The following is a 27,872-nucleotide window of genomic DNA, read 5'->3' on the forward strand; positions in this document are numbered from 1 at the left end:
GAGACAGTCAAGAGGGGACGAGATGTCTATGAGTTCAAAAATATGCATAACAAAGTATTGTTGGGAAAGGGAGAATAAAAGTGCAAATTGAGCCAACAGTTCTTGAGTCTTTTAAGTCTAGATCCAGCGTCCATATCGCCTTCAGCAACGTGAACTGTGATCGGGATCATCTTGCTCTAGTTTTATAGTTAAGGTAGGCTCCACTGCCATAGGTGCCCCATTAGCGTAGTGTGAGGTTTTGTAGGTGATGGCTGGATCGCTCTTCTTGGCCGCATAGCGGAAGCGGTGGTAGTGGAGCACCAAGGCCAGTGCGACGGAGACCAGCACCAGAACAGCGCCTCCTGCTGCCATAACGTAATACCAGTAGACTGGGATGGGCTGCACTGACACCGTATCCACTGTGGGCTCGCTCCCTGGTAGAAGGGTGCCCCCTGGTGGAGAGACACAGAAGAGCGTTGCTAGGTGGGATGTAGGAGGACTAAGGTCAAGAGAAATCACACATGCTTTTAAATGCTTTCCCAATTCTATTTATAAAACACACTCCCACTAATCTAGAAGAATAATAAAATCTATGATCTATGACCATGTTGTAATGGAGTGAAACTCCACCTTAAAAATTCTCCTCAGCCCTGAATGTTATTATTAAAAAGCTTCCATGGCTATAGAGAGCATTTCAAATAATAACATTAAAGGGGGAGCTTCACTTTAAAGAAATGCAATCATTTTAAGTTTATACAAGCCCAGTCCAACTTTTCTAGGGCAAAGTGGCATGTTATAAATGTCATACAAAAGTAAAGGGAATTTTCTCTAAAAAGTCAAATGGACCAAACAGCTTTGTTTTACAAATACAAAATCGGAAAACTGAATTGCAATGGTGGCTTTTCATGCACATTTATGTAAAGATAAAGAAGAATTGACATGTCATTACAACACACATCTGCCAGACAACACACCTAGACTGTGCCATGATCTTATTATACCTGCGATACCTCTAAATCTGATATAAATATGGCAAGAGTAGAACTACCATCCACACTATATGGGACGTGGGGTACTTTGATTTAATGATGAGTGAATTGTCTGTCAAAAATGTTTGCTTTATTTAGCTAAACAAATCAGCCCTGTATTTAAGATTTTATCTCATAATCCACTGAGCTGTTTGGGATTAATGGCCACAAAAAGTTCCCTAAAAAATATCTTCACTTCTCTGTAGCACCTCATAAGCAGCTCCTTACATTCCAAGACTGCGCAAGTTCAAGCAGCTCGAGATTTCGAAATCAATTTCCAACAAACTATGTCTACAAATATTTTGTTTATTAATGTCTGCCAGAATTTTATGAAGTGAATAAACCGGGATGGGAATTGTGGACTTGATGTGCAAGATGATTTGTATTGCGAAACGTAAAAAGACAAGGATGCCTTTAAATCGACTTGACTAAAACAAGTACGACTTGCCGGAAAGATCACAAACTTTTGGGAAATTGGTCGTCTCTGAACAGAACTGGCCTTGGCTACCTCTAAATTTATGTTGAGCGAAAGACATCCAGTTACATTCTGAGAGGTGTATGAAATACCACTGAATCTCAGCTAGACCTTGAAGAAATATACAGTTTCCAATAACACAGGGTCAGCCAAACCCCTTATCATGTTGATTTGTCTATATGTTGCCTGCTCAGCAATACTGTTCTCTTTCTTAATTTGTCAACTTAACTTGAACTGGCAATTCACTTTTTTTTCCTTTCAAGGGTAAAACCTCCCTGTAACTAGTCATATGTCACAGGCTGAGCTAAGCGGATGTGTATTGCAGACTGTATAGAATAAGAAATAAAATGTTGGTATTGCAGCTCGCACTTCAAAATATAAACAGCTTCATTAATATTAATTACATACAATGTAATATAATCAGGAGAAGTATAATAACAGCAAAAGTTCAGCTGCATAAAATATCTACAGCCGCATTGTTTTCAATGAAAAAGTGGTAGATGCAAAATACCTGCTCTTAAAACATACTCAATTTCCCCAAATATTGTATAACTAAGCTATATAATCTCACTTGCCACTGGCAGCTCCTGAAACGGAGAAAAGCCATACATACTGCATGATAGTTTTGGCAGCCAGTAGTATAAAAGTGTCCTGTGGACAATGGCCATTGTCTTGTGGATTTGGCACCAAAGCTAACTTAACTGGGGGGGGGGGGGGATATCAACGGACTGTGATGTATTTTACCCTCCCCCGGTAGGCCAGCATGGTAGCAGTTTATCCTACCCATCCTATAAGTATTGATATAAAGATACATGTTAGACGGTATATGTTTATTGACAAGATTTTCTGACCACCATTTATATAATATAGGTATGCTTTTGTGAAGCAATACATTTTATTAACTTTGTCTATCCAGTCAGCAAATCATTGCAATATAGCTTTATTAAGTTTCTTGACACTTTCACCTATTTTCCTTTCAATGATTGCTCTATAGAGTGTGGAAAAAATGCCGTGCTGTTTACAGATCTGTTATTTGTATGTGTCTCTATTTAGCACATAATAGTATGGAGCTGTGATTTGATTGTTCTGATGGTTGAAATTGGCTCATTTACACCTTAAATGGACATAAACTTTTCAAACAACTTATGCTAATCTAATAGTATACCTAATATAGATCAATTCTGTGGTTTACTTACTGTTAAAATTGTGTTGTTTTATCCATGCAAATTCTGTGTAAAGTTACTGCCACTAGGTGTCTCCCTTCCTGCAATCTGCTGTCCACCCCTTATTGTCAAGCAAAATCTGTCGATGGTTACAGAGCAGAGGAGATAGACTGAAGGAAGCCCTGGTGAGTCTTATTACAGCCTACACATAGAAGTTTATGCATAGGGGAGCAGGAGGAGGGAGCAGGAAGAGACACAGATGCTGCCCATACAAGTCTACGGAAAGGGGAAGCGTTGGAGGAAAACGCAGGAGCAGAGTGAGTCAGACACAGATACAAGTATCAGGAGAAGGGAGGGGAAGAAGAGTGAGAAAGACACACAGACGTGCTGCAGCTTCTTGGTAAATGTTATCTCACCCCAGTGCTGGATTATCAGCTACACTAATCGTTACCTCTGCATGATATCCTCCATGTTGCTGCAGTATATATATATATATATATTAATATATATATATATATATATATATATACACACATATATATATATATATATATATATATATATATATATATATATATATATATATATATGTGATAGAGATAGGAGAACAGGATTCTCCTCTTCTCTATGCATACTGTGTACAGATGACATGATAGCAGACATGATAGCCATTAAGATCCGCCCACTATCTCAGAGAAAACTGAGAATTAGAGATATTAGAGAGTTAGAGTCTGCATAGGGAAAAACTGATTAAAAAAAAATGGAGAATACAAGTCATATAATAGCCATAAATAGTGTTATTCCTCATGTATACACATATGACAGCTTATTCTGAAAAGTTAGGTGCGCTTTAATATCACCTACAGCTCTGTTCATTAATATATGAATACTCAATGAAAGCTTTGTGTATTCATTAATCAGACTTTTTGGGAATTGATGTGTTTAGGAGCAGAGCTTCAGGGTGTATACACGTACATGGCCATAATCAGATTAAATATAAAGATATAATAAGATACATCATCAGCGCCTTTGAGTAACTTTAATGTGACTATATTTTGACGTGACAATGTCTTTATTCATGGAGAGAACTGAAGAATGTGGCTTAAAACACAAAACTTTACTATTATAGAAATGAATCTAGATATAAAGAAGTGGCGAGGATATGTACGTGAACATTTTTGCAGCAGATTCATGACTATGACAATTTACTGGCCTTGCAGTTCATTGTTCATTACTTGAAACAATGAATGTGTCACACTAAAACTCTCGGTGCCAGTCCCTAGCAGTAAAATAAAAAATTGGGAACAAACAGCACCTTGTGCCCCTTGTCACCTCTCCTCCTGTATCTATCAGACATGTACTGCCATTGAAAGGAATGTACACTTAACAGATAATGGGGGAGATTTATTAAGACTGGCGTTTCATACTCTAGTCTTAATATACAGACCGCTGGACTAAGATGCACCTAATTTATTAAGTGGCACACTCTTCCTATTAAATTAGGCACATCTCTGGCCGTCTAGGTGACTGTGCCCATTTCTCAAAGCTCTGCCTACTTTAGAAAAGTGCCACAATTGGGCGGAAACGGCAAAAAAGTGGAAAGTTTTCCCGCAAATTGCAACTATTGTTCCGAGTGCAACTTTTTAAACCAGAAAAAGGGTGTAGAAAAGTTAGAAAGTTCCCCCCATTGAGTTGGATAAAAAGGCACAATTACTTAGAGGCAGTCAATGTATATAACATGGATCCAAGGATTTTATGGGTAAGGTTCACATTTCATTTTGTGTGACAAGAAGAATCAAAATAAGAGATGGGCCACTTTTTTTTACGTGCCTGTTTTAAAGACAAGAGAGAGGAATTTAAACACATAGGAAAAGCCCTAGATTCCGGTTTTTCAATGTAACAACATGCCAACCTAACAGATGATTGACGCCATTGTACACAATAATGATCAGACTTATATAAGTCAAATACCAGTTCAGTATGAAAAAACAAACTATTAGGCCTCATGCACATGAGCATATTAGAGCTTCACACTAAGGTTCAGTTCACACGTTGCGTAAATTTCGTTTCCGTAAAATCCACAACATAATACAGCAGCAGCAAAGTGGATGAGATAGAACAAATCTCATCCACAAATCTCATAAAAAAACTTTCATAAATTGACATGCATTGCGTTTTTTTAAATCTGGGGCATGTCAGTTGTATTTGCGTAAACGAAGGGCCTCAAACTCGCAGCCCGCAGGCGGCGCCTGAGGCTGTCATCTGTGGCCTGCGGTGCACAATAGCTCCCTCGGGAGAGGAGAGAGCAGGCCGAAGGAGTGCACCGGCACTCCTTTATGACGTCCCAGAGCAGAGCTTATACTAGCGCTCTGCTCCGGGACTCCTGCTCTGAGGAAGACCCTGACACCACTGTCCATATTTAGACAGTGATGTCAGAAGCAGAGCTGCAGTCCCAGTCAGAGTGCTAGAAGCGGCTCTACTCCGGGACTCCGGCTGGGGAAGCCCCTGACATCACTGTCTCTATCACGGACAGTGATGTCAGGAGCAGAGATGGAGTCCCAGGCAGAGCGCTTGTCTGCCCGGGACTCCGGCTCTGGGCTTGCTCCTGACATCACTAGCCATATATGGACAGTGATGTAAGGAGCAGAGCTGGAGTCCCAGGCAGAGTGCTAGTAGCGCTCTGACCGGGACTCAGGCTCTGGGCTTGCCCCTGACATCACTGTCCATATATGGGCAGTGATGCCAGGAGCAGAGCTGGAGTCCCAGGCAGAGTGCTAGTAGCATATATGGACAGTGATGTCAAGGGCTTCCCCAGAGTTCCGGAGCAGAGCATATACTAGTGCTCTGCTCTGGGACTCTTGTTCTGGGGTTGCCCCTGACATCACTATCTACAGAGGGCACTGTGGCATTATTTACAGAGGGAAATGTGGCATTATTTACAGAGGACACTGTGGCATTATCTACAGAGGGCACTGTGGCATTATCTACAGAGGGCACTGTGGCATTATCTACAGAGGGCACTGTGGCATTATCTACAGAGGGCACTGTGGCATTATCTACAAAGGGCACTGTGACATTATCTAGGGGGGGGGGGTTGTGGCATTATCTACAGAGGACACTGTGGCAGTATCTACAGAGGGCACTGTGGAGTTATCTACGGGGGCACTGGCATTATCTAGCGTGGGTGTCGCAATATCTACAGAGGGCACTGTGGCATTATCTACAGAGGGCACTGTGGCACTATCTAAAAAGGGGCTGCCCAATCTAGATATTCTTGTGTCTGCCAAACGCTGCCAACTGAGCAGCCAGACTACATTTAGCGACACTTAAGCTGGAAAACTGGATTGAAGGCACGTGGAGAAACTCGCACATTTCCATTAAGTTTAAACCTAGCGCTATTATTATAGTACTGCAGTAGGATTATAGTAATGTAGTATTGTTATAGTAATGTGTTATTATTATTAAGTAGTATTGTTATAGTAATGTAGTATTATTATAGTAATGTAGTATTGTTAGAGTAATGTAGAATTATTATAGTAATGTAGTATTATTATAGTAATATAGTATTGTTAGACTAATGTAGTATTATTATAGTAAAGTAGTATTTTATAGTAATGTAGTATTATTATAGTAATGTAGTATTGTTAAAGTAATGTAGTATTATTATAGTAATGTAGTATTGTTATATGTAGTTATGTAGTATTATTATAGTAATGTAGTATTGTTATAGTAATGTAGTATTATTATAGTAATGTAGTATTGTTATATGTAGTAATGTAGTAGTATTATTATAGTAATGTAGTATTGTTATAGTAATGTAGTATTCTTATATGTAGTAATGTAGTATTATTATAGTAATGTAGTATTATAGTAATGTAGTGTTGTTATAGTAATATAGTATTATTATAGTAATGTAGTATTGTTATATGTAGTAATGTAGTATTATTATAGTAATGTAGTATTATAGTAATGTAGTATTGTTATAGTAATGTAGTATTATTATAGTAATGTAGTAGTATTATTGTAATGTAGTATTATAGTAATGTAGTATTGTTATAGTAATGTAGTATTATTATAGTAATGTAGTATTGTTATATGTAGTAATGTAGTAGTATTATTATAGTAATGTAGTATTGTTATAGTAATGTAGTATTGTTATATGTAGTAATGTAGTATTATTATAGTAATGTAGTATTATAGTAATGTAGTATTATTATAGTAATGTAGTGTTATAGTAATATAGTATTATTATAGTAATGTAGTATTATAGTAATGTAGTATTGTTATAGTAATGTAGTAGTATTATAGTAATGTAGTATTATAGTAATGTAGTATTATAGTAATGTAGTATTGTTATAGTAATGTAGTAGTATTATAGTAATGTAGTATTGTTATATGTAGTAATGTAGTATTATTATAGTAATGTAGTATTGTTAAAGTAATGTAGTATTATTATAGTAATGTAGTATTGTTATATGTAGTTATGTAGTATTATTATAGTAATGTAGTATTGTTATATGTAGTAATGTAGTAGTATTATTATAGTAATGTAGTATTGTTAAAGTAATGTAGTATTATTATAGTAATGTAGTATTGTTATATGTAGTTATGTAGTATTATTATAGTAATGTAGTATTGTTATAGTAATGTAGTATTGTTATAGTAATGTAGTATTATTATAGTAATGTAGTATTGTTATATGTAGTAATGTAGTAGTATTATTATAGTAATGTAGTATTGTTATAGTAATGTAGTATTCTTATATGTAGTAATGTAGTATTATTATAGTAATGTAGTATTATAGTAATGTAGTGTTGTTATAGTAATATAGTATTATAATAGTAATGTAGTATTGTTATATGTAGTAATGTAGTATTATTATAGTAATGTAGTATTATAGTAATGTAGTATTGTTATAGTAATGTAGTATTATTATAGTAATGTAGTAGTATTATAGTAATGCAGTATTGTTATAGTAATGTAGTATTATTATAGTAATGTAGTATTGTTATATGTAGTAATGTAGTAGTATTATTATAGTAATGTAGTATTGTTATAGTAATGTAGTATTGTTATATGTAGTAATGTAGTATTATTATAGTAATGTAGTATTATAGTAATGTAGTATTATTATAGTAATGTAGTGTTATAGTAATGTAGTATTATTATAGTAATGTAGTATTATAGTAATGTAGTATTGTTATAGTAATGTAGTATTATTATAGTAATGTAGTAGTATTATAGTAATGTAGTATTATAGTAATGTAGTATTGTTATAGTAATGTAGTATTATAGTAATGTAGTATTGTTATAGTAATGTAGTAGTATTATAGTAATGTAGTATTGTTATATGTAGTAATGTAGTATTATTATAGTAATGTAATGTTGTTAAAGTAATGTAGTATTATTATAGTAATGTAGTATTGTTATATGTAGTTATGTAGTATTATTATAGTAATGCAGTATTGTTATATGTAGTAATGTAGTAGTATTATTATAGTAATGTAGTATTGTTAAAGTAATGTAGTATTATTATAGTAATGTAGTATTGTTATATGTAGTTATGTAGTATTATTATAGTAATGTAGTATTGTTATAGTAATGTAGTATTGTTATAGTAATGTAGTAGTATTATTATAGTAATGTAGTATTGTTATATGTAGTAATGTAGTAGTATTATTATAGTAATGTAGTATTGTTATAGTAATGTAGTATTGTTATATGTAGTAATGTAGTATTATTATAGTAATGTAGTATTATAGTAATGTAGTATTATTATAGTAATGTAGTATTATAGTAATGTAGTATTATTATAGTAATGTAGTATTATAGTAATGTAGTATTATTATAGTAATGTAGTATTATAGTAATGTAGTATTGTTATAGTAATGTAGTATTATTATAGTAATGTAGTATTATAGTAATGTAGTATTATTATAGTAATGTAGTAGTATTATAGTAATGTAGTATTATAGTAATGTAGTATTGTTATAGTAATGTAGTATTGTTATATGTAGTAATGTAGTATTATTATAGTAATGTAGTATTGTTATAGTAATATAGTGTTATTATAGTAATGTAGTATTGTTATATGTAGTAATGTAGTATTATTATAGTAATGTAGTATTGTTATAGTAATATAGTGTTATTATAGTAATGTAGTATTGTTATGGTAATATAGTATTATTATAGTAATGTAGTATTGTTATGGTAATATAGTATTATTATAGTAATGTAGTATTGTTATGGTAATATAGTATTATTACAGTAATGTAGTATTGTCATAGTAATATAGTGTTATAGTAATGTAGTATTGTTATGGCAATATAGTATTATTATAGTAATGTAGTATTGTTATAGTAGTTCGAATAACCAATTGATTAACAATACTTTTGTATTGTATCAAATTTGAAAGCAATGCGGCCCGTCAACTTCAAACACTGCTTATTTGTTGCTGGATTTCCCCATTGAATTCCAAGGGGAGATAAATTTTGCAAAAAATGCAACTCCGAAAAAAAATAAATCCTATAGTTACCCAGAAGTCTGGGTTTTTCCTCTAGGCTGGCCTCTCGGGATGATGTTTCATCCCATCTGACTGCTGCAGCCAATCAGAGGCTGCAGCGCTCACAAGGGATGAAACGTCACCCCAGGAGGCCGGGCGGACAGACGCATCTCCATGGCTACTTAAGTATGACGCTTTTTTTTTTCATGTGCAATTTTCCGCAACGGACATTACGGCTAGAAAACTGCACCAGAATTCCCTGCGGCACACAGGGTGGATACGCTGTGTGCTTTTACACAGCGTATCCACCCTGTATGAACAAAGCCTAACTCTGAGTTGTATGGACTATTTTTACAGCTCCTATAGACTTCTATGGGACCCTATTGTACCTCTTTATGCAACTGAATTCATACAGAGGATTTTCCTGTTGAATTGTGTATTTTAGGGAGACTGTATCTATAATACGGTGCCATACGGAGGCACTATGCCTCCCCATTGCCTCCACACGTGCTGCAACAGGGGTTATTTAAATAGCATTAATATGGTAAATAATAATATAATAATGATTATTATTACTATCCTTTACTCAATAGTTAGGTCATTTCTAGTTTAGCCTAAACAGGACAGATTATAATGGATAATGCATGATTTGGTAGAATAACTGTGGGAGAACACGCTATTTTCTAGCACCCAGCCAAACCGTTGCTATGTTTTCACTGGCTCTACTTTAGCTTTCTGCATTATACTGATAAATATGGAAAAAAAAGTGTAGAAATGGAAAGTATCAGGGAATAGGCGTAAAATAGCTAAATAAGGTGCCGGGCGGCAAAGCAAAGATCTCCTAAGAAGAATTGTCCACAACTGAGCTTTTACACTAGAGGACCCTCGGCGGCCGTGGAGACAGATCAAATATTGCTGATAAACACAATGACCAGTGGAAAGACAGGACGGCTAAATACAAAGGGCGAGAGGCTGTTGTTGCACAACTCATGATTATTCCAATCCTGGAGTACGAGTAAATATTCAACAACGGTCTTGGCACAACATTGCATTTTTTCTTGTTTGGTTATAGAAGCAACTGAAGGAGAAAAACAACATGCCAGTGAAGCCGGGGGAGGTGTGGGTGTCAGTGTTCACTTAGCATACTTATAGGACTGCAAATTTACAGCAGCCTACATAAAAGTAGCTACTGCAGCTTAATTCAAGCCGCAACGTTGACATGAGAGCAATAGAACTCCTTCAGTAGTTTGCATTTTGATTTCATTCGTTAACTTTCTACACTTGAAAAGCCCTCGAATCAGCAACTGATTTGGGTGCAACATACACGTGGCAGTCTTTATGGGACACGCTTATTCTCTATTATTTAGAGAGCGTCAACTTATTCTGCCGCGCTATACAGTGAATAAATATGCATTTACAGTATTACATTGACGCATAGTAAAAGTTAAAAAAATAAGTGATCATATCAGAGCTTTACCTTACCCAACTATTTTTGTGCTTTTATATACTAATATATTGTTTTTTTGTTATACTATAGTTGTATATACTATAAACTAATGTGTATAGAGACAAGAAAGATCTGGCAGGGTGAATTTGAATCTTTACAATCCTTTGACTCACATAGAGATTAGCGGTGATGGGCATGTCTGGCAGCCACTTATTCATTCCCTATTGAGATAACATACATGGCTTGTCCAAGCTGAACATGCATGTTTCTGAGGGAGTTGTGAAAAATAGCTGATGGCTAAATAATATTTCAGCTGTCAGCTATCTTATGAGTATGGATAGCTTAAAGAGACGCTGTCACCACATTAGAAGTGCCCTGTCTCCTACATAAGGAGATGAGCGCTGTAATGTAGGTGACAGCAGTGTTTTTTATTTAGAAAAACAATCTATTTTTACCACGTTATAAGCGATTTTAACTTTATGCTAATTAGTTTCTTAATGCCCAACTGGGCGTGTTTTTACTTTAGACCAAGTGGGCGTTGTACAGAGGAGTATATGACGCTGACCAATCAGCGTCATACACTTCTCTTCATTCATTTAGTCAGCGCATAGGGATCCTGCTAGATCAGTATGTGCTGTCTTATACTAACACATTAACGTTACTGAAGTGTTTAGACAGTGAATAGACATCACATCCAGCCAGGACGGGATGTCTATTCACAATCCCGAAACTTCGCTAACGTTTCTGTGGTACTTACAGCAGAGCAAGCATAATCTCGCGAGATCACGCTGTAAATGACAGGCTACAGCGAGATTACGCTTTGATCTGCTGTAAATCATACACTCCTCTGTACAATGCCCACTTGGTCAAAAAGTAAAAACACGCCCAGTTGGGCATTAAGAAAGTCGTTAGCATAAAGCTAAAATCGCTAATAACGTGGTAAAAATAGATTGATTTTCTAAATAAAAAGCACTGTTGTTACCTACATTATAGTGCCCATCTCCTTATGTAGGAGATAGGGCACTTATAATGTGGTGACAGAGCCTTTTTAAAGGGGTTGTTCATTTTAGAAAACCCCTTTTCATACACTGTATTAAGGAATTCTGAGTTAATAGAGAAAGGGACCTCTGTTTAAGATCCTCATATTTTGGCCAGAGTGGAGAGCATCTCTCACTCTGGAGGACCTGTGCTGTCCTGTACACATACAACCCATTGATATGATTAAACACCGTGCCATTCTTAGTTTCACCTGTGGTGGCACTGCAGAGAAATTGAACACTTATTGCCAGCTTTCCCACAGATTATATCTGATCGCTGGGGCTCTCAGCAGGGGGACACTTTGTGATCAGTTTATTATCAAGAGACCCTTCTAACAAGTAGGGTTTGTCCAAAGCGGAGAACCCCTTAATCCCTACTAGTTTTCCAAAACTTATCGTTTCCCATGCACTAGAAATGGTGAAGAGAGAAAAAGGGGGACATAATATTGTTATTGCACATGTTTTTTCTTCCTTAAAGACAGATAAGAAGCAAGGAAGAAGTGCATAGTATAATGAGTCTTCCTGGTCTAGTGCAATCTATGTTCTCACTATTTACAAAAATAAATATATAAATATACAGATAGATAGAATGTTGTTGTAAAACAAAATAAGATAGCATATGGTGGAGCATGCAAATAGTGCACACTATAGGGCTATCTATTACACGGACTTCTAGATTCACTTGCATAGTCTAACAAAAATAGTAATGTGAAACAAATTGCTTCATTGTACGGTCAAATGTAGAACAAGTACTTTCAGAATAAGATTATATTGTCTGTCTCAAAGCTAATAACAGTGAGAATGTTATTAGAGTTTCAGAACAAACCCATATACAACAGTTAAACCCCTTAAACACAGATCCTGTTTCCCAGATGCAGTCTCTACCAAACGGATTGCTCTGAAACGTGGCACCGGCTCATGTTATAGATGACAATAACAATTTCAAAGCATCTCTACCTTTAATGGAGAATTTACAATTAAGTCATCTATTGCTTTTCTATTATCGCTGAGATAAGGAGCCAAACAAACATCAAATGGCTGATAGACCACTTACATTACAGAATATTGATACTTTGACTTTTACTGACTTTGACATCAGCAGTGAACAAAAAATCCCTTGTGTCCCTACATGGTTGCTAATAATTCATAGCGCACAGAGGAGGGCATGTTTAATAACCCCTTGGCGACATACAATGTACTATTACTGAGGTGTCGCCAAGGGGAAGTATGGAGCGTGCTCACTGGCTGAGCGCGCTCCATACTCGGCGGGTGACGGCTGTGTTATGCAGCCGACACCTCACTCCAGTGGGCGGAATCAAAGTTCACTTTGATTCCGCCCGTTTAACACTTTAAATGTGACCACGACATTTAAATTGTTAAAATCAGGGGGGCGCCCCCTCAAACACGCCATCGCTAACACAACCCCCCCCCCGCAGTGCGATCAGCCATTTACAATGGTTGTTATGGCAACCTGGGGGCCTAATAAAGGCGCCCTGGTCTGCCATTTTTGTACTCCTTTGAAGCTCCGCCTCTGGCCGGGCTTCAAAGTAGACTATTCATATCACGATATACTGCAATACATTAGTATTGTAGAATATCATGCAAGCGATCCAACGATCGCTGGTTGAAGTCTTCTAGGGGGACTAATAAAAAAAGTAAAAAACAGTTAAATAAAGTTGTTTTTTATGTTTAAAAAAAAAGTATTAAAAGTAAAAAAAAACAAAAACCTTTTCCCATTTCCCTCTTAAAGAGGCTCTTGCTGGAAATCTCACAGAAAAGAGTCAGTAGTGTCAGGATTCTGAATACACATGACGTCCAGGCTGGATTTCATGTGTATTCATTATCAGGACACTTGATTAACGTTAATCTCTGTGTATGTGGCTGCACATCGCTGCTGTGTAAATCAATGGAGATGAGTGTATGATGCTAACTGGTCATTGATTGGTCAGCGTCATACATGTAAACACGCCCAGTTAAAAACACAATACACGCCCAGTTGGACATAACGAAAAAAAACGCCCAATTGTCCATTTCAAAGCTCATTTGCATATATATAAAATTGCTCATAACTTGGCCAAAAATGAACGTTTTTAAAAAAACAAAACGTTACTGTTATCTACATTGCAGCGCCGATCCCATGCAATAGGAGATAGGGCATTGAGAATCTGGTGACAGAGCCTCTTTAAACTAATGTTTAAAAAAAAATGAAAGTTAACATAACTGGTATCGCCGCGTCCGTAAAAGTCCGAACTATCACAATATAGCATTTTTTAACCCGCTGGGTGATAAAAAAATTATAAAACAGTGATCAAAAAGTTGCATGTACCCCAAAATGGTATCCGTCAAAACTACAGCTCGCCTTGAAAAAATTAAGCCCTCACATCGCTGAATTGACGGAAAAATAAAAAAGTTATTGCTCTCTATGACGACACTAAACATTTTTTTTTTCGAAAATTGTTTTGTTTTTTTTAAAGTGGTAAAACATAAAACAAAACATATAAATTTGGTATCGCCGTATTCGTATCAACCTGTAGGATAAGGTGCACATGTAGGTTTTACCGCCTGACGGACGCCGTGAAAACAAAACCCCTCAAAAAATGGCGTAATAGCAGTTTTTTCCCCATTTCACCTCACAAATAATTTTTTTCATCTTCCCAGTACATTATGCGGTACAGTAAATGGTGTCATAATAAACTACAACTTGTCCCGCAAAAAAACAAGCGCTTATACGACTACGTCGACAAAAAAACAAAGAAGTTATGGCTTTTGGAAGGAGGGGAGAAAAAAACGAAAATGAAAAAACTGAAACTGGCCGTGTCTCCAAGGAGTTAATAGCTACATCATAGCCCAGTAGTAAGAAAATACTCTTTCACCTACTGGTAATTAAACATTGACTCCCATGTGTAAAAATAGGGATCAAATGACCTTTTCTATGTAATGCAAAAATAGCTTTAACGGCCTAATATTTGAGAAATACAAATTGTTAATGACAAACAAGAAGCAACACTTTTCACAGGAAACGCATATATATCTGACTCACCAGACACACAGAAGACTGGTGATGATATCTGCCTTCACCCACCATACAACCTACTCAAGATTTACCATTAAACCTAAAATGTAATGATTCTCAGGCAAAATGTATTATACTAATTTATATTTTTATTTATTATTTACGGCAATCTTAATCAATGTTCATCCACTTACCTGGGATAGTGACCAAACGGTACATTAAAGTCTAACTCAGAACCTGAAAATTCAGAGGTAACTGCAAGTTATACTAATATCCCTAGCTCCTCTGCCATACTCACTGGGATCCGGAAGGCTAAGGCATAGGAAGTTGTTAGAATCTATTCACACGTGTTGGTTAAATTGCAGTTTGTTGGCAACAATTTGCCACAATTTTCGCAAAAATGGCTGCACTTAACTGCGATTTGACGGCAACATGTGTATATACCCTTAGGTAGGTTGGTGAAACTGCACATCTGGCTGCCAGCAGTAATTTTCTTTCTCTGAATAGCCCAATAGCCTTCAAAGAGTACCTGTTGCTTTCAAGAACTATGACATGTCAGAAGTTTTGATCGGTGGGATTTGGGTGTTAAGACCTGTACCAGTCACTGGAACAAAGGGACAGAAGCGCTCAGCTGAGCCTTCTGCATTGTCGTGTTTGATCCGGGCAGGGTTAATGTGTACAGACCATAGACTTTCTATGAGCCTCTGTTCTGCCGATCAGAGCCATAAGGGCACTGTGCTACTGCCCCTTCGTTCCATCAATCGATGGGTATCTATGGCCCCCAACAGATCAAAATTTCGGACACATTACTTTAAAATTTCAAAACTTTTAAAAAATGATAGTTACTTTTAACCCTGCGGAGCTCCCATTTTTGTTCATAAAGGAAAGAAAATAACCAGTTATTACAGCTTTCCAATGTGAGGTCCCTGTCAAACAAATCCCCATATTAGCTTCCTGGACCCCGATGTGTATTTTCAGGTTCTGAGTGGAGTTAAGCTCCTTTTATTTATAACCCACATTGTATAAGTTTATACAATTACAATTTGTATTAATTGATTATTAATTTAGTTGTGAATAAATGTTTTAAATGACGGGAAAATGCTTACCTGGATATACAGTTGGTTTGGGAAAAGCAGAGATTGGTTCTAGAATAGAAAACAAAATACATTTTATTTACTTTAAATTCAATTCAATTCAATGAATTTAATGATTATGTGTGTGTCAACATTACATATACATTACTTCATTTTAGACTGCTGTATTAGTAGCATTTACGCTCACGTTAGGTCGGACACAGTCCTCATAGATACCTTGATGTAAACCATATTCGTGAGTTAATTTCAGATTCAAGCACAAACCTCCCTCCGGATTCATTACATTTCATTTAATATGCAATGTCGATGCAGAGCATGTGTGCAGGAGATGCGTATTGATTCTGCGTTCCGTCTATATTCCATGAAACACAGCGAACAATATCCACACTGCTGTGTCATCTTTAAATGGGATAAGACCATTATGATCTCATGGCTACCAGTAATTATACACATCACAATATATAGTGTAAGCTATTGCTAAACTACATTTCCCATGATTCTTGTTTGCCCCTTTCGTACTTGTAGTTTAGAAACAATACCAACGGCAAAGATCTTGAATGTTGTTATTGTTATTATTTACCCTTTTAGACCCCAAATCATCAGGCAGGTGTTGTAAAATAGATTATGATGATTTGAAATATAAATAGGGTTCTTCTGATTCCATATTTAATATTATTTTAGGCCATAGGCTATGTGTAAGTACCATTGGTTAACCATATTAGTCATAGCTGCCAATGCTTTATTTAGCAAAGCTCATGATAATGGAAGGGTTAAAAAGCAGTTCTCATTGCCCATCAACCTTTAGATGTGCCGATGGCTGGGAGGATGTTACAGTGCGAATCCAATGACGATACATTGACATTTTACGTCTTTTTGTTTATATGTAGCCTAATGATGCATTTTTATCATCCATTCTAGAATCCATTGTTTGATATTGCATGTACTAAAACTTATGTTATGGAAACCTCACTGGTGTGTGAACGCTTTTAAAAGCCTGTATGATCTATTTACAACACTCAAGTTGACGGCAAAGAAATTAATTTAATGATGAATACACTTCTATAGGCCTGCTTCTTTTTTGGAGTACTTGAAAGGTTTTCCAAAATCTAGATTCATTTTCAGCCCCTACCCCCATAATATCAAACAAAATATCCCCTGGGATTTTACTGTGCTGTGCTAGATGTCATATCTTAAGGCCTCATGCACACGACCGTAGTGGCCCGTGATTTGCTGCTCAGACAGCCGCAGAGTGCCACCCGCGGGCCGCCTGCAAATCACTGGCCATGCACATAGCCCTGTAAATTAATTTCAATGAGCCCGGACCGCAAAATGCATCCAATATAGGACATGTCCTATCTTTTTGCGGTCCAGGCTCCCGGGCAATGCACGGACCGTGGAAACCACGATCGTGTGCATGAGCCCTTAGAAATTAATGGGACCGTAATTCACCTGCAGATTTGCACGTGAATTGCGGCCGCAAAAACACGTTCGTGTGCATGTGTCCTTAACAGGATTGATGAACAATCATATAAAGTCCATATATCTATATATATATATATATATATATATATATATATATATATATATATATATATATATATATATATTTATTATCAAAAGTTCATAAACCAGTTTACTTCAAGTGAGGAGCCAAGTAGTATGCAGGGTCTAAGGTCTTTTGCCGACAACAAGGTCCGCAAAATACATTTCTAAAACAAGGAAAGGATGGGGTTTTAAATAGATGGAAAGTCTTGCAGACCCTGATATAGAATTTAACTATACTTTGAGATTCTTACAGAAGACATTCTGGATGGAAATTCAAAGGCAGGAAACTAAAGTAACACATGGAATGATTGGACTACAGTACCCAGAAAGATTATAAAAATTAGGGTCATTAAGTTTAAAAAGTAATAATAAAAAAAAACAGCTGAGGGGTGACCTAATAACTATGTATAAAAATATCAAAAAATCAATACAGAGATCTCTCTCATGATCTATTTGTACCCAGTAACTATAACAATGTGACATACTCTACATCTAGAGGAAAGAAGGTTTCTACACCGATATAGAAGGGGATTCTTTACTGTAAGAGCAGTGAGAATATGGAACTCTCTGCCAGAGGAAGTTGTTATGGTGAATTTACTGAAAGAATTCAAAGGTGGCCTGGATATCTTTCTTGAGTGTAATAAAAGTTATGTTTGTATTTTCAATAAGATGAGGAAATTTGGATTTTGCCTCATGGGGGTTTTGCCTTACTCTCGATCAACATTGCAGAATAATAGGCTGCACTGAATGGACATATGTCTTTTTTCAAACTTACAAACTATGATACTAGGATACATCTCTTAACTTATCTGAGCGTGCACAATTGCATCATGGACAACTTAAACCAAGCTTTACCAGCAGCCTGCTATATATATATATATATATATATATATATACATATATATATATATATATATATATATATATATATATATATATATATATATATATAGCTGTCCAACAGCCTAGATGAAGCTATAGAAATAGTTTGGACCGTTCAGTCCAAATCTTCTTACCCATGCAGTTTTCTAGGGGGATGTCATTAGCTATCCGTATGTCATCCACAGCAATCTCTCCCGACTGGCCCTTACCAACAATTCCTTCGATGACAACCTGCAAGCAAGAAGCAAGAAATGAATTACTATTAACTAATACAATTGTTTGTTGTAAATCATGTCCAATATTTGAATGTATTATGTAATCTATGGGTCTAAAAGTTGAAAAGAAGATCTATAGAGAGACAATATCTAATCACAGTCCATCAAGTTCCTTGCATATCTGCAAACCTACACACCCAAGCGTATTGATATAAACATTGTATGACTATTTGTTACTATTGACTCCTGTAATAGCGCATAGCATCTACATGGAATAGTTATCAAATAGTCTCCAAATCAATGTTGATTGCCAATATTAATCGGACTAAAACTCAGTGGATTATATGTATTTTCAATTGCACCAATACATGTCCCCAGCTAGGCAGCACGATCTGCTTATGCCCAGCCAGCAATGCTCATTACAAGGTGTTATGTCTCTTGCTCCGTGCTTTAGTCAACCATCTGTATAATGTCCATTTAATCTCTTGCCACAATAGGACAGATAGTGAATAGAGGGATTGAATCCCTGCTTTTAATGTCAACAAATATTCTCGACCTGTTTGCATTTAATTTAGACAAAACAGATTGGAAAAGACAGATCTCCCCCTCCCAACACGCTACAACTTGGCTCACGGTCGGTGTACTGGCTGTTTTGTTAAATATAGTTCTACAGGGACAGCGCTATGTACATAATTTATACTCAGGACTCATTTTTGGAGTATGTGTTCAATACAGCAGCGTTGCTAGTGGCTACCAAAAAAAAATCACACGGAAGCCCGCTGCTGCATATTAGCTGCAGGTCCCTCTGACGGAGGACTAAACAATTAGGATTTAAAATGCAATTTCTTTCCAGCGCCCCGGCACTTCCACACTCACAGCTGATTAATACAGTTGCTCTCCTCAATAATCAATGCGACCATGTCTGTCTTTAAAGTAACAGTACAGGAAAAAATGACAGCTTAGACTTTTAATAGCAAACGATAAGAAATGCTTTCAACTATGAACTGTGCCCTTTTCTTAAAGTGTCTTTAGCATAAACAGAGGGAGGATTATTAAATTAGATGTCAAATACGGGCACCTATGAATTTCCTCCTAGAATCCTTCGCCCTACGGCAAATTATATCTGTAGCTCGAATAATACAACATAAAAAATCAAATATTGAAAGTGACGCAATTGTCTTGGCATATGGTGACATTTCATTTTCCTTGATTTACACACACCATTCTGTGAAATGGTTGAAAAATGAATGTCTCAAAATGGTCATACCATCTTTTTTAAGACGAAATAAGCGCTAATAGAAAATAAAAATGAAACGTGCCAAGATGTTTATGAAGCATGTACTAAAAACACCCACCCTTTATGACGTCATCACCACTTTATGTTTTCTCAGCTACCTATAGATTCAGTCATGTGCATCTTCCAGCAACATTGCAGGTCACCTTCCCACCGTATTAACACCTGGTTAGATCACTCATACTTCTATTCTAAGAGAACATTTTTCGATAGTGTAACTGTGTACGTGTGACTGACACCAGAAAAAACGCCGGAAGTCATTGGCAGGTATAATCTTGCAGACTTTACCTTAGATATCCCACATTTTCTCCACTTCACATTTCATCGATAGACGTGTTAATTTTCACAATTGTTAGCAGCGACACCGTCTACATCATTTGCATCAATTGTATTCACTGAACTTTATTCCTGCATTATCATTCAAATGTTTAGAGGCTGGAAAATGACTGCACAAAGCTCTTTTACAGAGCTCTGATGCAGCCAACCTAGAAACCTACCCAGTGTCGGACTGGCCCACCGCAGAACCGGTGGATCCTCCGGTGGGCCCCTGACTCTCCTGCTATCATAAATGCAGCCAGTTACTGCCGCTGATGACGGGACTTCCCCAGTCCAGACTCCGCCCACCAGCAATGTGCTCCTGCTGATGCTGAAGGCTCCCTGTTGCTCACTCTTTAGCAGTGGTTGTATTTTAGGCAGGGGCAGGTTGATCATTTTGGCACTAACTGGGGGCTCAGCCCGGAAGGTGACAGCTGTTAAAACTGTAATGATATAACTTATGAGAAGTGGCAGCAGTCAACATTGCTAGCACAGGAAGCAGAGGATGGGCTGCCTGTTACGCTGAAGCCCTGATGGCGCTGGACAATGTTATCTGTGCTCGCCCTGCCTACATAATGTAATGGCTTTCTCTCCTCACTGCACTAACTTGCTTGGTTTGGGCAAGAATGAGGGAGACCATGTGTACAACTGCAACATCAAGACAGAAGAGGAGGAGGGACTGACTCTTCACAGGCTGAACTTGTATAAAAATCGGCAACAGGTGGGGGAGGGTACATACTCTGCAACAAGAGCTCCTCCTGTATTTCACTTCACATGGTGAGAACCTCTGCTCCAAGGTACAGATTATTCCCAAATCCCCTCTCCTCCCCCCTCCATGTGTATACAACTATTCAGAGCCCCTCTACTCTCTTAGTTATACAGTATCCAGTATACCATCCTCTTTCCTCCTAACCCCCACTTTACCCCTTCTTCACTTCCCGCATGATGTCGTTTTCCATTGCTTAAAGAGGCTCTGTCACCACATTATAAGTGTCCTATCTCCTACATAAGGAGATCGGCGCTATAATGTAGATGACAGTAATGCTTTTTATTTTAAAAAAACGATCTGTTTTCACCACTTTATTAGCAATTTTAGATTTATGCTAATGAGTTGCTTAATGCCCAAGTGGGCGTGTTTTACTTTAGACCAAGTGGGCGTTGTACAGAGGAGTGTATGACGCTGACCAATCAGCATCATGCACTTCTCTCCATTCATTTACTCAGCGCATAGGGATCCTGCTAGATCCTTATGTGCTGTCTTATACTAACACATTAACAATACTGAAGTGTTTAGACAGTGAATAGACATTCCACGGGATGTCTATTCACAATCTCTGCACTTCGTTATTGTTTCTATGGTAGTTACAGCAGAGGAAGCGTAATCTTGTTGTAACCTGTCATCTACAGCGTAATCTCGCGAGATTACGCTTCCTCGGCTGTAACTACCATAGAAACAGTAATGAAGTGCAGAGATTGTGAATAGACATCCCGTGGAATGTCTATTCACTGTCTAAACACTTCAGTATTGTTAATGTGTTAGTATAAGACAGCACATAAGGATCTAGCAGGATCCATATGCGCTGAGTAAATGAATGGAGAGAAGTGCATGACGCTTATTGGTCAGCGTCATACACTCCTCTGTACAACGCCCACTTGGTCTAAAGTAAAAACACGCCCAGTTGGGCATTAAGCAACTCATTAGCATAAATCTAAAATCGCTAATAAAGTGGTGAAAACAGATTGGTTTTTTTAAATAAAAAGCACTGCTGTCACCTACATTATAGCGCCGATCTCCTTATGTAGGAGATAGGGCACTTATAATGTGGTGACAGAGCCTCTTTAAACCACTTCCTTCTCCTATCTCTATACAGCTTTTTTAATATCCTTATCTTTAACCCTTTTACCCAATACAAAGCTCAGCAGTTTTCCCTTTATTAACCCCTTTCTATTCACTCCCCAAACTATATTACTGGTTCTGGCTGTAAAAATAATATACAGTTAAAACATACACATAAATCGAGATAAAATGCAGCTAAGTAAACCCATTGTGATGCATAAAGATATATATTACAGTAAAAAGAATATATTGTGTGAAGTATTTATTTCGAGGAATCATCACTATTTTCTGAAAGGAGTTGTCTGAAATAGTTTTTTTATTTTCATAAAGATGTTGCTTGAAGGTAATAAAAATTGGAGTTGCGTCACAATTGGTACATGCCTTCTCCATTCCTCCCTCTACACTGGAAGGAAAATGTTTCCATACAGCAGCCATGTGTCCTAGTCACGTGGTCACGATGTGTAATACAGCGGCAGGTCTATTGGAGGAAGTGTCAATGTGATTATGTAATGAGGCTGCTGTACAGAAACACTAACTTACAATGTAGGGGGTGAGACAATCTGGACAATCCCTCTAAAAGCTATGTACACCTTTTGAAATATTTTATTTTTTTTTAAATAAAAATGTCTATCACTGTGATTCGTGCAACTTTCTAAATCATTTTTATTAAAAATCATTTAACTTTTTGAGATACAGATGCTTTGTATCCTGTATATGGAGCAGCTGTATGTAGTACTGATATCTGAATCCGTCAGTCCTGCGGGACTGACGGGTTTAGTGTCAGCGGGATCCACATGTTATCGATCACATCTAAGTTATGAATTTAGATATGATCATTAACAGCTTGATCCTGCGAACCGTCAGTCCCACAGACCTGATGGGTACAGGATTCAGCGTAAGATACAGCTGCTCTGTATAGAGAATATAGAGCAGCTGTATCTCAAAAAGTAAAAATAATTTTCAATAAAAACTGACACGCAGGATCCACCTGTAATACTGTCAGAGACACGCAGGACCCGCTGACTCTGAATCCATCAGTCCCACTTACCTGACGGATTCAGGTCTGAGCACACGATGCAGCTGCTCTGTACACAGGATACAGAGCAGCTGTATCTCAAAATGTAAAAATAAGGCTGGATTCACACGAGCACATTACGTCCGTAATGTACGGAACGTATTTCGGCCGCAAGTCCCGGACCGAACACACTGCAGGGAGCCGGGCTCCTAGCATCATAGTTATGTACGACGCTAGGAGTCCCTACCTCGCTGCCGGACAACTGTCCCGTACTGTAATCATGTTTTCAGTACGGGACAGTTGTCTGTCCAGCAGCGAGGCAGGGACTCCTAGCATCGTACATAACTATGATGCTAGGAGCCCGGCTCCCTGCAGTGTGTTCGGTCCGGGACTTGCGGCCGAAATACGTTCCGTACATTACGGACGTAACATGCTCGTGTGAATCCAGCCTAATTTTTAAAAAAAACATATTTTGTAAGTTGCACCAAACAAACTGACTTATTTTTAATTTATGAACGTTTTCTTGGCTGATTTTTTCAGCACTGTGTGGATGAGATATATTCAAATCTCACCCACACTTTGCTGCTACAGTATGACGCTGCAGATTTTTCGCAGATTGTTTTCGCAGATTTTTCGCAGCTAATCCGCTAAGTGTGAACATACCCTGAGGTTTACCGAATAATGAAATATTTTAGCAGCGCAGTAAGGGCATGACCACACGTGGCGGATTTCCTCCGCAACTGTCCGCATCAATGCCGCACAGAATCTGCGTTGCAGATTCTGCTGCGGATCTGCACAAAATGTGCAGTAAATTGATGCGGACTAGCTGCTGCGGACTGCGGTAAAAGTACTTCCCTTCTCCCTATCAGTGCAGGATAGAGAGAAGGGACAGCACTTTCCCTTGTGAAAGTCAAAGAAATTCATACTTACCGCCCGTTGTCTTGGTGACGCGTCCCTCCTTCGGCATCCAGCCCGATCTCCCTGGATGACGCGGCAGTCCATGTGACCGCTGCAGCCTGTTATTAGCCTGTGATTGGCTGCAGCCGTCACTTAGACTGAAACGTCATCCTGGGAGGCCGGACTGGAGACAGAAGCAGGGAGTTCTCGGTAAGTATGAACTTCATTTTTTTTTACAGATACATGTATATTGGGATCGGTAGTCAATGTCCCGGGTGCAGAAACAGTTACTGCCGATCGCTTAACTCTTTCAGCACCCTGGACAGTGACTATTTACAGACGTCTCCTAGCAACGCTCCCGTCATTACGGGAGCCCCATTGACTTCCTCAGTCTGGCTGTAGACCTAGAAATACATAGGTCCAGCCAGAATGAAGAAATGTCATGTCAAAAAAGCAAGACGGATCCGCAGCACACATAACATGTGCATGACAGCTGCGGACTTCATTGCGGAACTTAGAATCTCCATTGAAGTCAATGGAGAAATTCCGCCATGAGTCCGCCACTGCTCCGCAACAGACAGAGCATGCTGCGGACACCAAATTCCGCTCCGCAGCCTATGCTCCGCAGCGGAATTTTACGCCTCGTCTAAACGAACACTGCTAAATTAAAGTGTAAGTCAATGGACAAACGGCTCCGCTGCGGATTAACGCTGCGGAGTGTCCGCAGCGGAATTTAAGTGAAATTCCGCCACGTGTGAACCCAGCCTAAAGCAGCACTTTAGAGAGCATCGGGGACAGCTTGATTTAAGACAATGTTTATGCTAGAATAAAACTGAGTCTGCAATAGATTGAGAGTGGGCCCTTTAAATTAATTCCTCTGGTGGGCCTAAGGTACCCCAGTCCGACACTGAACCTACCCCTGTTACAAGAAAAAATGTGAGGGATACAGTCTGAATGGCATACATAAAAAGAGCTACATGTCCCAGGATTTCTCCCTGTTGTGGATTACAGCAATAGGGAGATGCACTAGTTTGGGCAAGTAGTAGTTTGCAATAGTTTGGGCAAGTAAGCAAATTTATTTCTGACAAATTTAATTTCAGCTGTTTTACAGCTACTGTAGTTCACATGTGGATTAATAATTTACTAGTCATGTGTTATCCTGCACTGAGTGTATTGGAAATTACTGTACAAACGTATTCAGTGTATTCATTGGGATTGACTATTTGTCATTACTCAGGGTGAGACATTGGAAAGACCAAGTACATAAGAAATCGCAGTCCGGGTCTGTCCTGTGAGAATAGACAATGCTTGTCTTATGATGATCAGTACATCACTATATTGAAGTCTGATTACACTGCATTCCCTCCCAGATGACTACAGAGCAGGGCAGTGCCCCGCAGAGCGTATATTCTCTAATAAGGAAAAGCAAATATACCACATACTGAAACTGCACAGAAGGCTACAGAGACGTTAAGAAGACGATGATCGGAATATTGTTAATACAAATATCTATTAATTTGTGGATTAAAATATTCTGTTTTCAATTCTGTTTTGTCCACAGGGGGCGCTGTTTGACTGAAGTCAGTAGAATTCATCAACTTATCACCTGTATATTTTTGTACATAAGAGTATTCATATACAAAGGGACGCTTTTGGAAGAACATAAATGTATAGAAAATATAAATAAATCTATAAAAGATTTAATATAAATGAATACATAAAAGATTGTATTGCTGTTCTAAATGGTTGAAACATAAAATGTACATAATACCCTAATCATTTACCTAGGCATTTTTGCTATTGCTAGTAGGTTTTTGTGAATAAATGCAGCTGTTTTATAAATATGGCAGAGATTTTACTGTTTATAATGCTTAACCATAGATCACACCAAATAACCTCCACACTAAGTATATGGCAGTATGTGTAGTCTAGTATCCAATATAAAAGCAAATAGCTGACTGGTTGCTCTGACCTATAGCAACTGTAACCCATACATTCATTTTCATAACCCCTCCCCCACCTATAAATAAACTATATACTATATAAATAAAACCATCGATCTCGTAATCCACATTAAATAGAGATATAAATTGATTGGCACCCAGTAGACTATACATACTTCTCAAAAAAGTGAGATCAATACTTGGAAAATCCCTGCTGTATATAAACATCATATCATACAAAAACCAGATCTTGTAAGACATTGGATAATATTCATGTACTCTTCCAACATTGTCTATTTGTGCCTAGGTGTCATCTCTATTAGATTACAATCACACTTGGAACAGAGAGCTGATACCTACATGTAGAAACTACGGGGTGTGGAAAACACTTTTTTTTACTTAGCAAGACAAGACTTCAACATTCTGCCGAATACATCAAAAGCCTAATGTCATCCACAAAGACCCAAATGCTGCTATAGATCAGTGCTTTCTGAATAACAAGCAGCGTACCATTTAGTTGCTATAACAACACGAGAAACAGAATGAAAACAACTCTGCCTAACTGAAGTCTCCGATGGGAGCCATCCAGATTCTCCTGTAATATTAAAATAAACACTATAAATCCTCTTAATACAAATCTCTTATTGCAGATCTGCCAGAACTGTCCCTTTAATTCAAATCTCCTGGAAGTTGGATTGTGTACCGGAGCCCGCTGACAATTTATTAACCTCATGATATATGCACGCTGCCGAGCATCAGGGATGGCAAAATCTGTCTAATGGCGCCTGGAACTAATGTAGGGCTCTTTGTAATCAAGAACACTTTTGATATATCCAGGTGACACGTGAACTAATTTCTATGATGATGACGACGGGCACCGCTGGGAAAAGAGATGCAAGAAGAACCACCATATTAGTGAGGACAAACCAACAAAATAAAATAGATGCTTTTTTTCCTTTATGTGAAGCTTAAGAAAGACTATGTAAATTTACTGTATTAGGCTATGTTCACACAGGGTAAAAGCACATCGTATCCGCCCTGTGCGCTACAGGGTATTGCGGCCGAAAAAACACACTAAATAGCGGTGCAGTTTTCGTCCGGAATGTCCACTGCGGAAAACTGCACCTAAAAAAAAAGTTTCATACTTACGTAGCCATGGCGACGCGTCCCTCCACCGTCCTGCAGCCCGGCCTCCTGGGATGACGCTTCATCCCATATGACAGCTGCAGCCTGTGATTGGCTGCAGTGGTCACTCGGGATGAAACGTCATCCCAGGAGACCGGCCTGGACGAAGAAACACAGAATTCTGGGTAAGTATAAGATTTATTTTTTTCTAAGTTGCGTTTTTTTTTCTTTTTATCTTATTTTATTTTTATCTGCTATCTGTTGCAGGTATTACCTCCCCATTGAATTCAATGCTACAAATAAGCAGCGATTACGCAAATACAATTGACATGCTGCGGGTCAATTTCTGAGTGTTTTTTCCGCTCAGCATTTATGCAGCGTGTGGATAAGATTTCTTCAAATCTCATCCACTCTGCTGCTACAGTATTATGCTGCGTATTTTCCGCAAAGAAATCCACAGTATTTATGCTACGTGTGAACTCACCCTTATGGCTGATAGCAGAAGGCTTATTAGACCTTTATAAAAATTACAATTCAGCCCCTAAAAATTGATCTTGAGGACTAAAGATGCAAGAAATTGTTGGAAATATCTAGAGAAGTTGGGTACATATCCTATACCCATAGACCACTTCTCCGTACCTCCAACCAACCTCCAGACCCAAGAGTATATCAGAAATTAAGATAACTACCGGTGGCCAGTTAAAAATAATTTCTTTAAAGATGTGATGAAATGTCAAGTAAAAGGGGGTAAACTAAGAAAAGCTTCCACAACATTCATTTTTAGCTAAAATTATGTGTACCTGGTAATCTCCATCGTAGCTCATCAGGTGGACTCTGCCATCTTTCCATTCACTTCCCGGTTCTTCTCTTATTTTCCACAGCAATCTGTTCTCCTGGCTTGAATTCCTGAGCACTCGCAATGTGGCACCACTGGTTCCTGATGCCCTATACCGAAATGCCAAGCAAAAGGCGCACCTAGGCTGATGCAATCTGGGGCTAAGTAAACGGGCATGTTGGCCCTCTCTTCTTCCACTGCTGGGTAGTCTCAAATAGTTTTTACTGTTGG

At 37.9% G+C, this 27,872-nt stretch overlaps 1 protein-coding gene across 1 annotated transcript; it reads right to left on the bottom strand.

Annotated features, from left to right (window-relative positions):
- Positions 1-27,872, bottom strand: LOC142708490 (neuropilin-2-like; the record flags this gene model as incomplete). The annotated part of the gene is made up of 4 exons (XM_075848416.1): positions 1-431; positions 15,751-15,789; positions 18,300-18,396; positions 27,607-27,872. Coding segments are annotated over 4 exons (692 nt in total), but the record flags the coding sequence as incomplete, so codon positions are not given.

This window comes from Rhinoderma darwinii, unplaced genomic scaffold, assembly GCF_050947455.1.
Source record: "Rhinoderma darwinii isolate aRhiDar2 unplaced genomic scaffold, aRhiDar2.hap1 Scaffold_399, whole genome shotgun sequence".
Classification (NCBI taxonomy): Eukaryota; Metazoa; Chordata; class Amphibia; order Anura; family Rhinodermatidae; genus Rhinoderma; species Rhinoderma darwinii.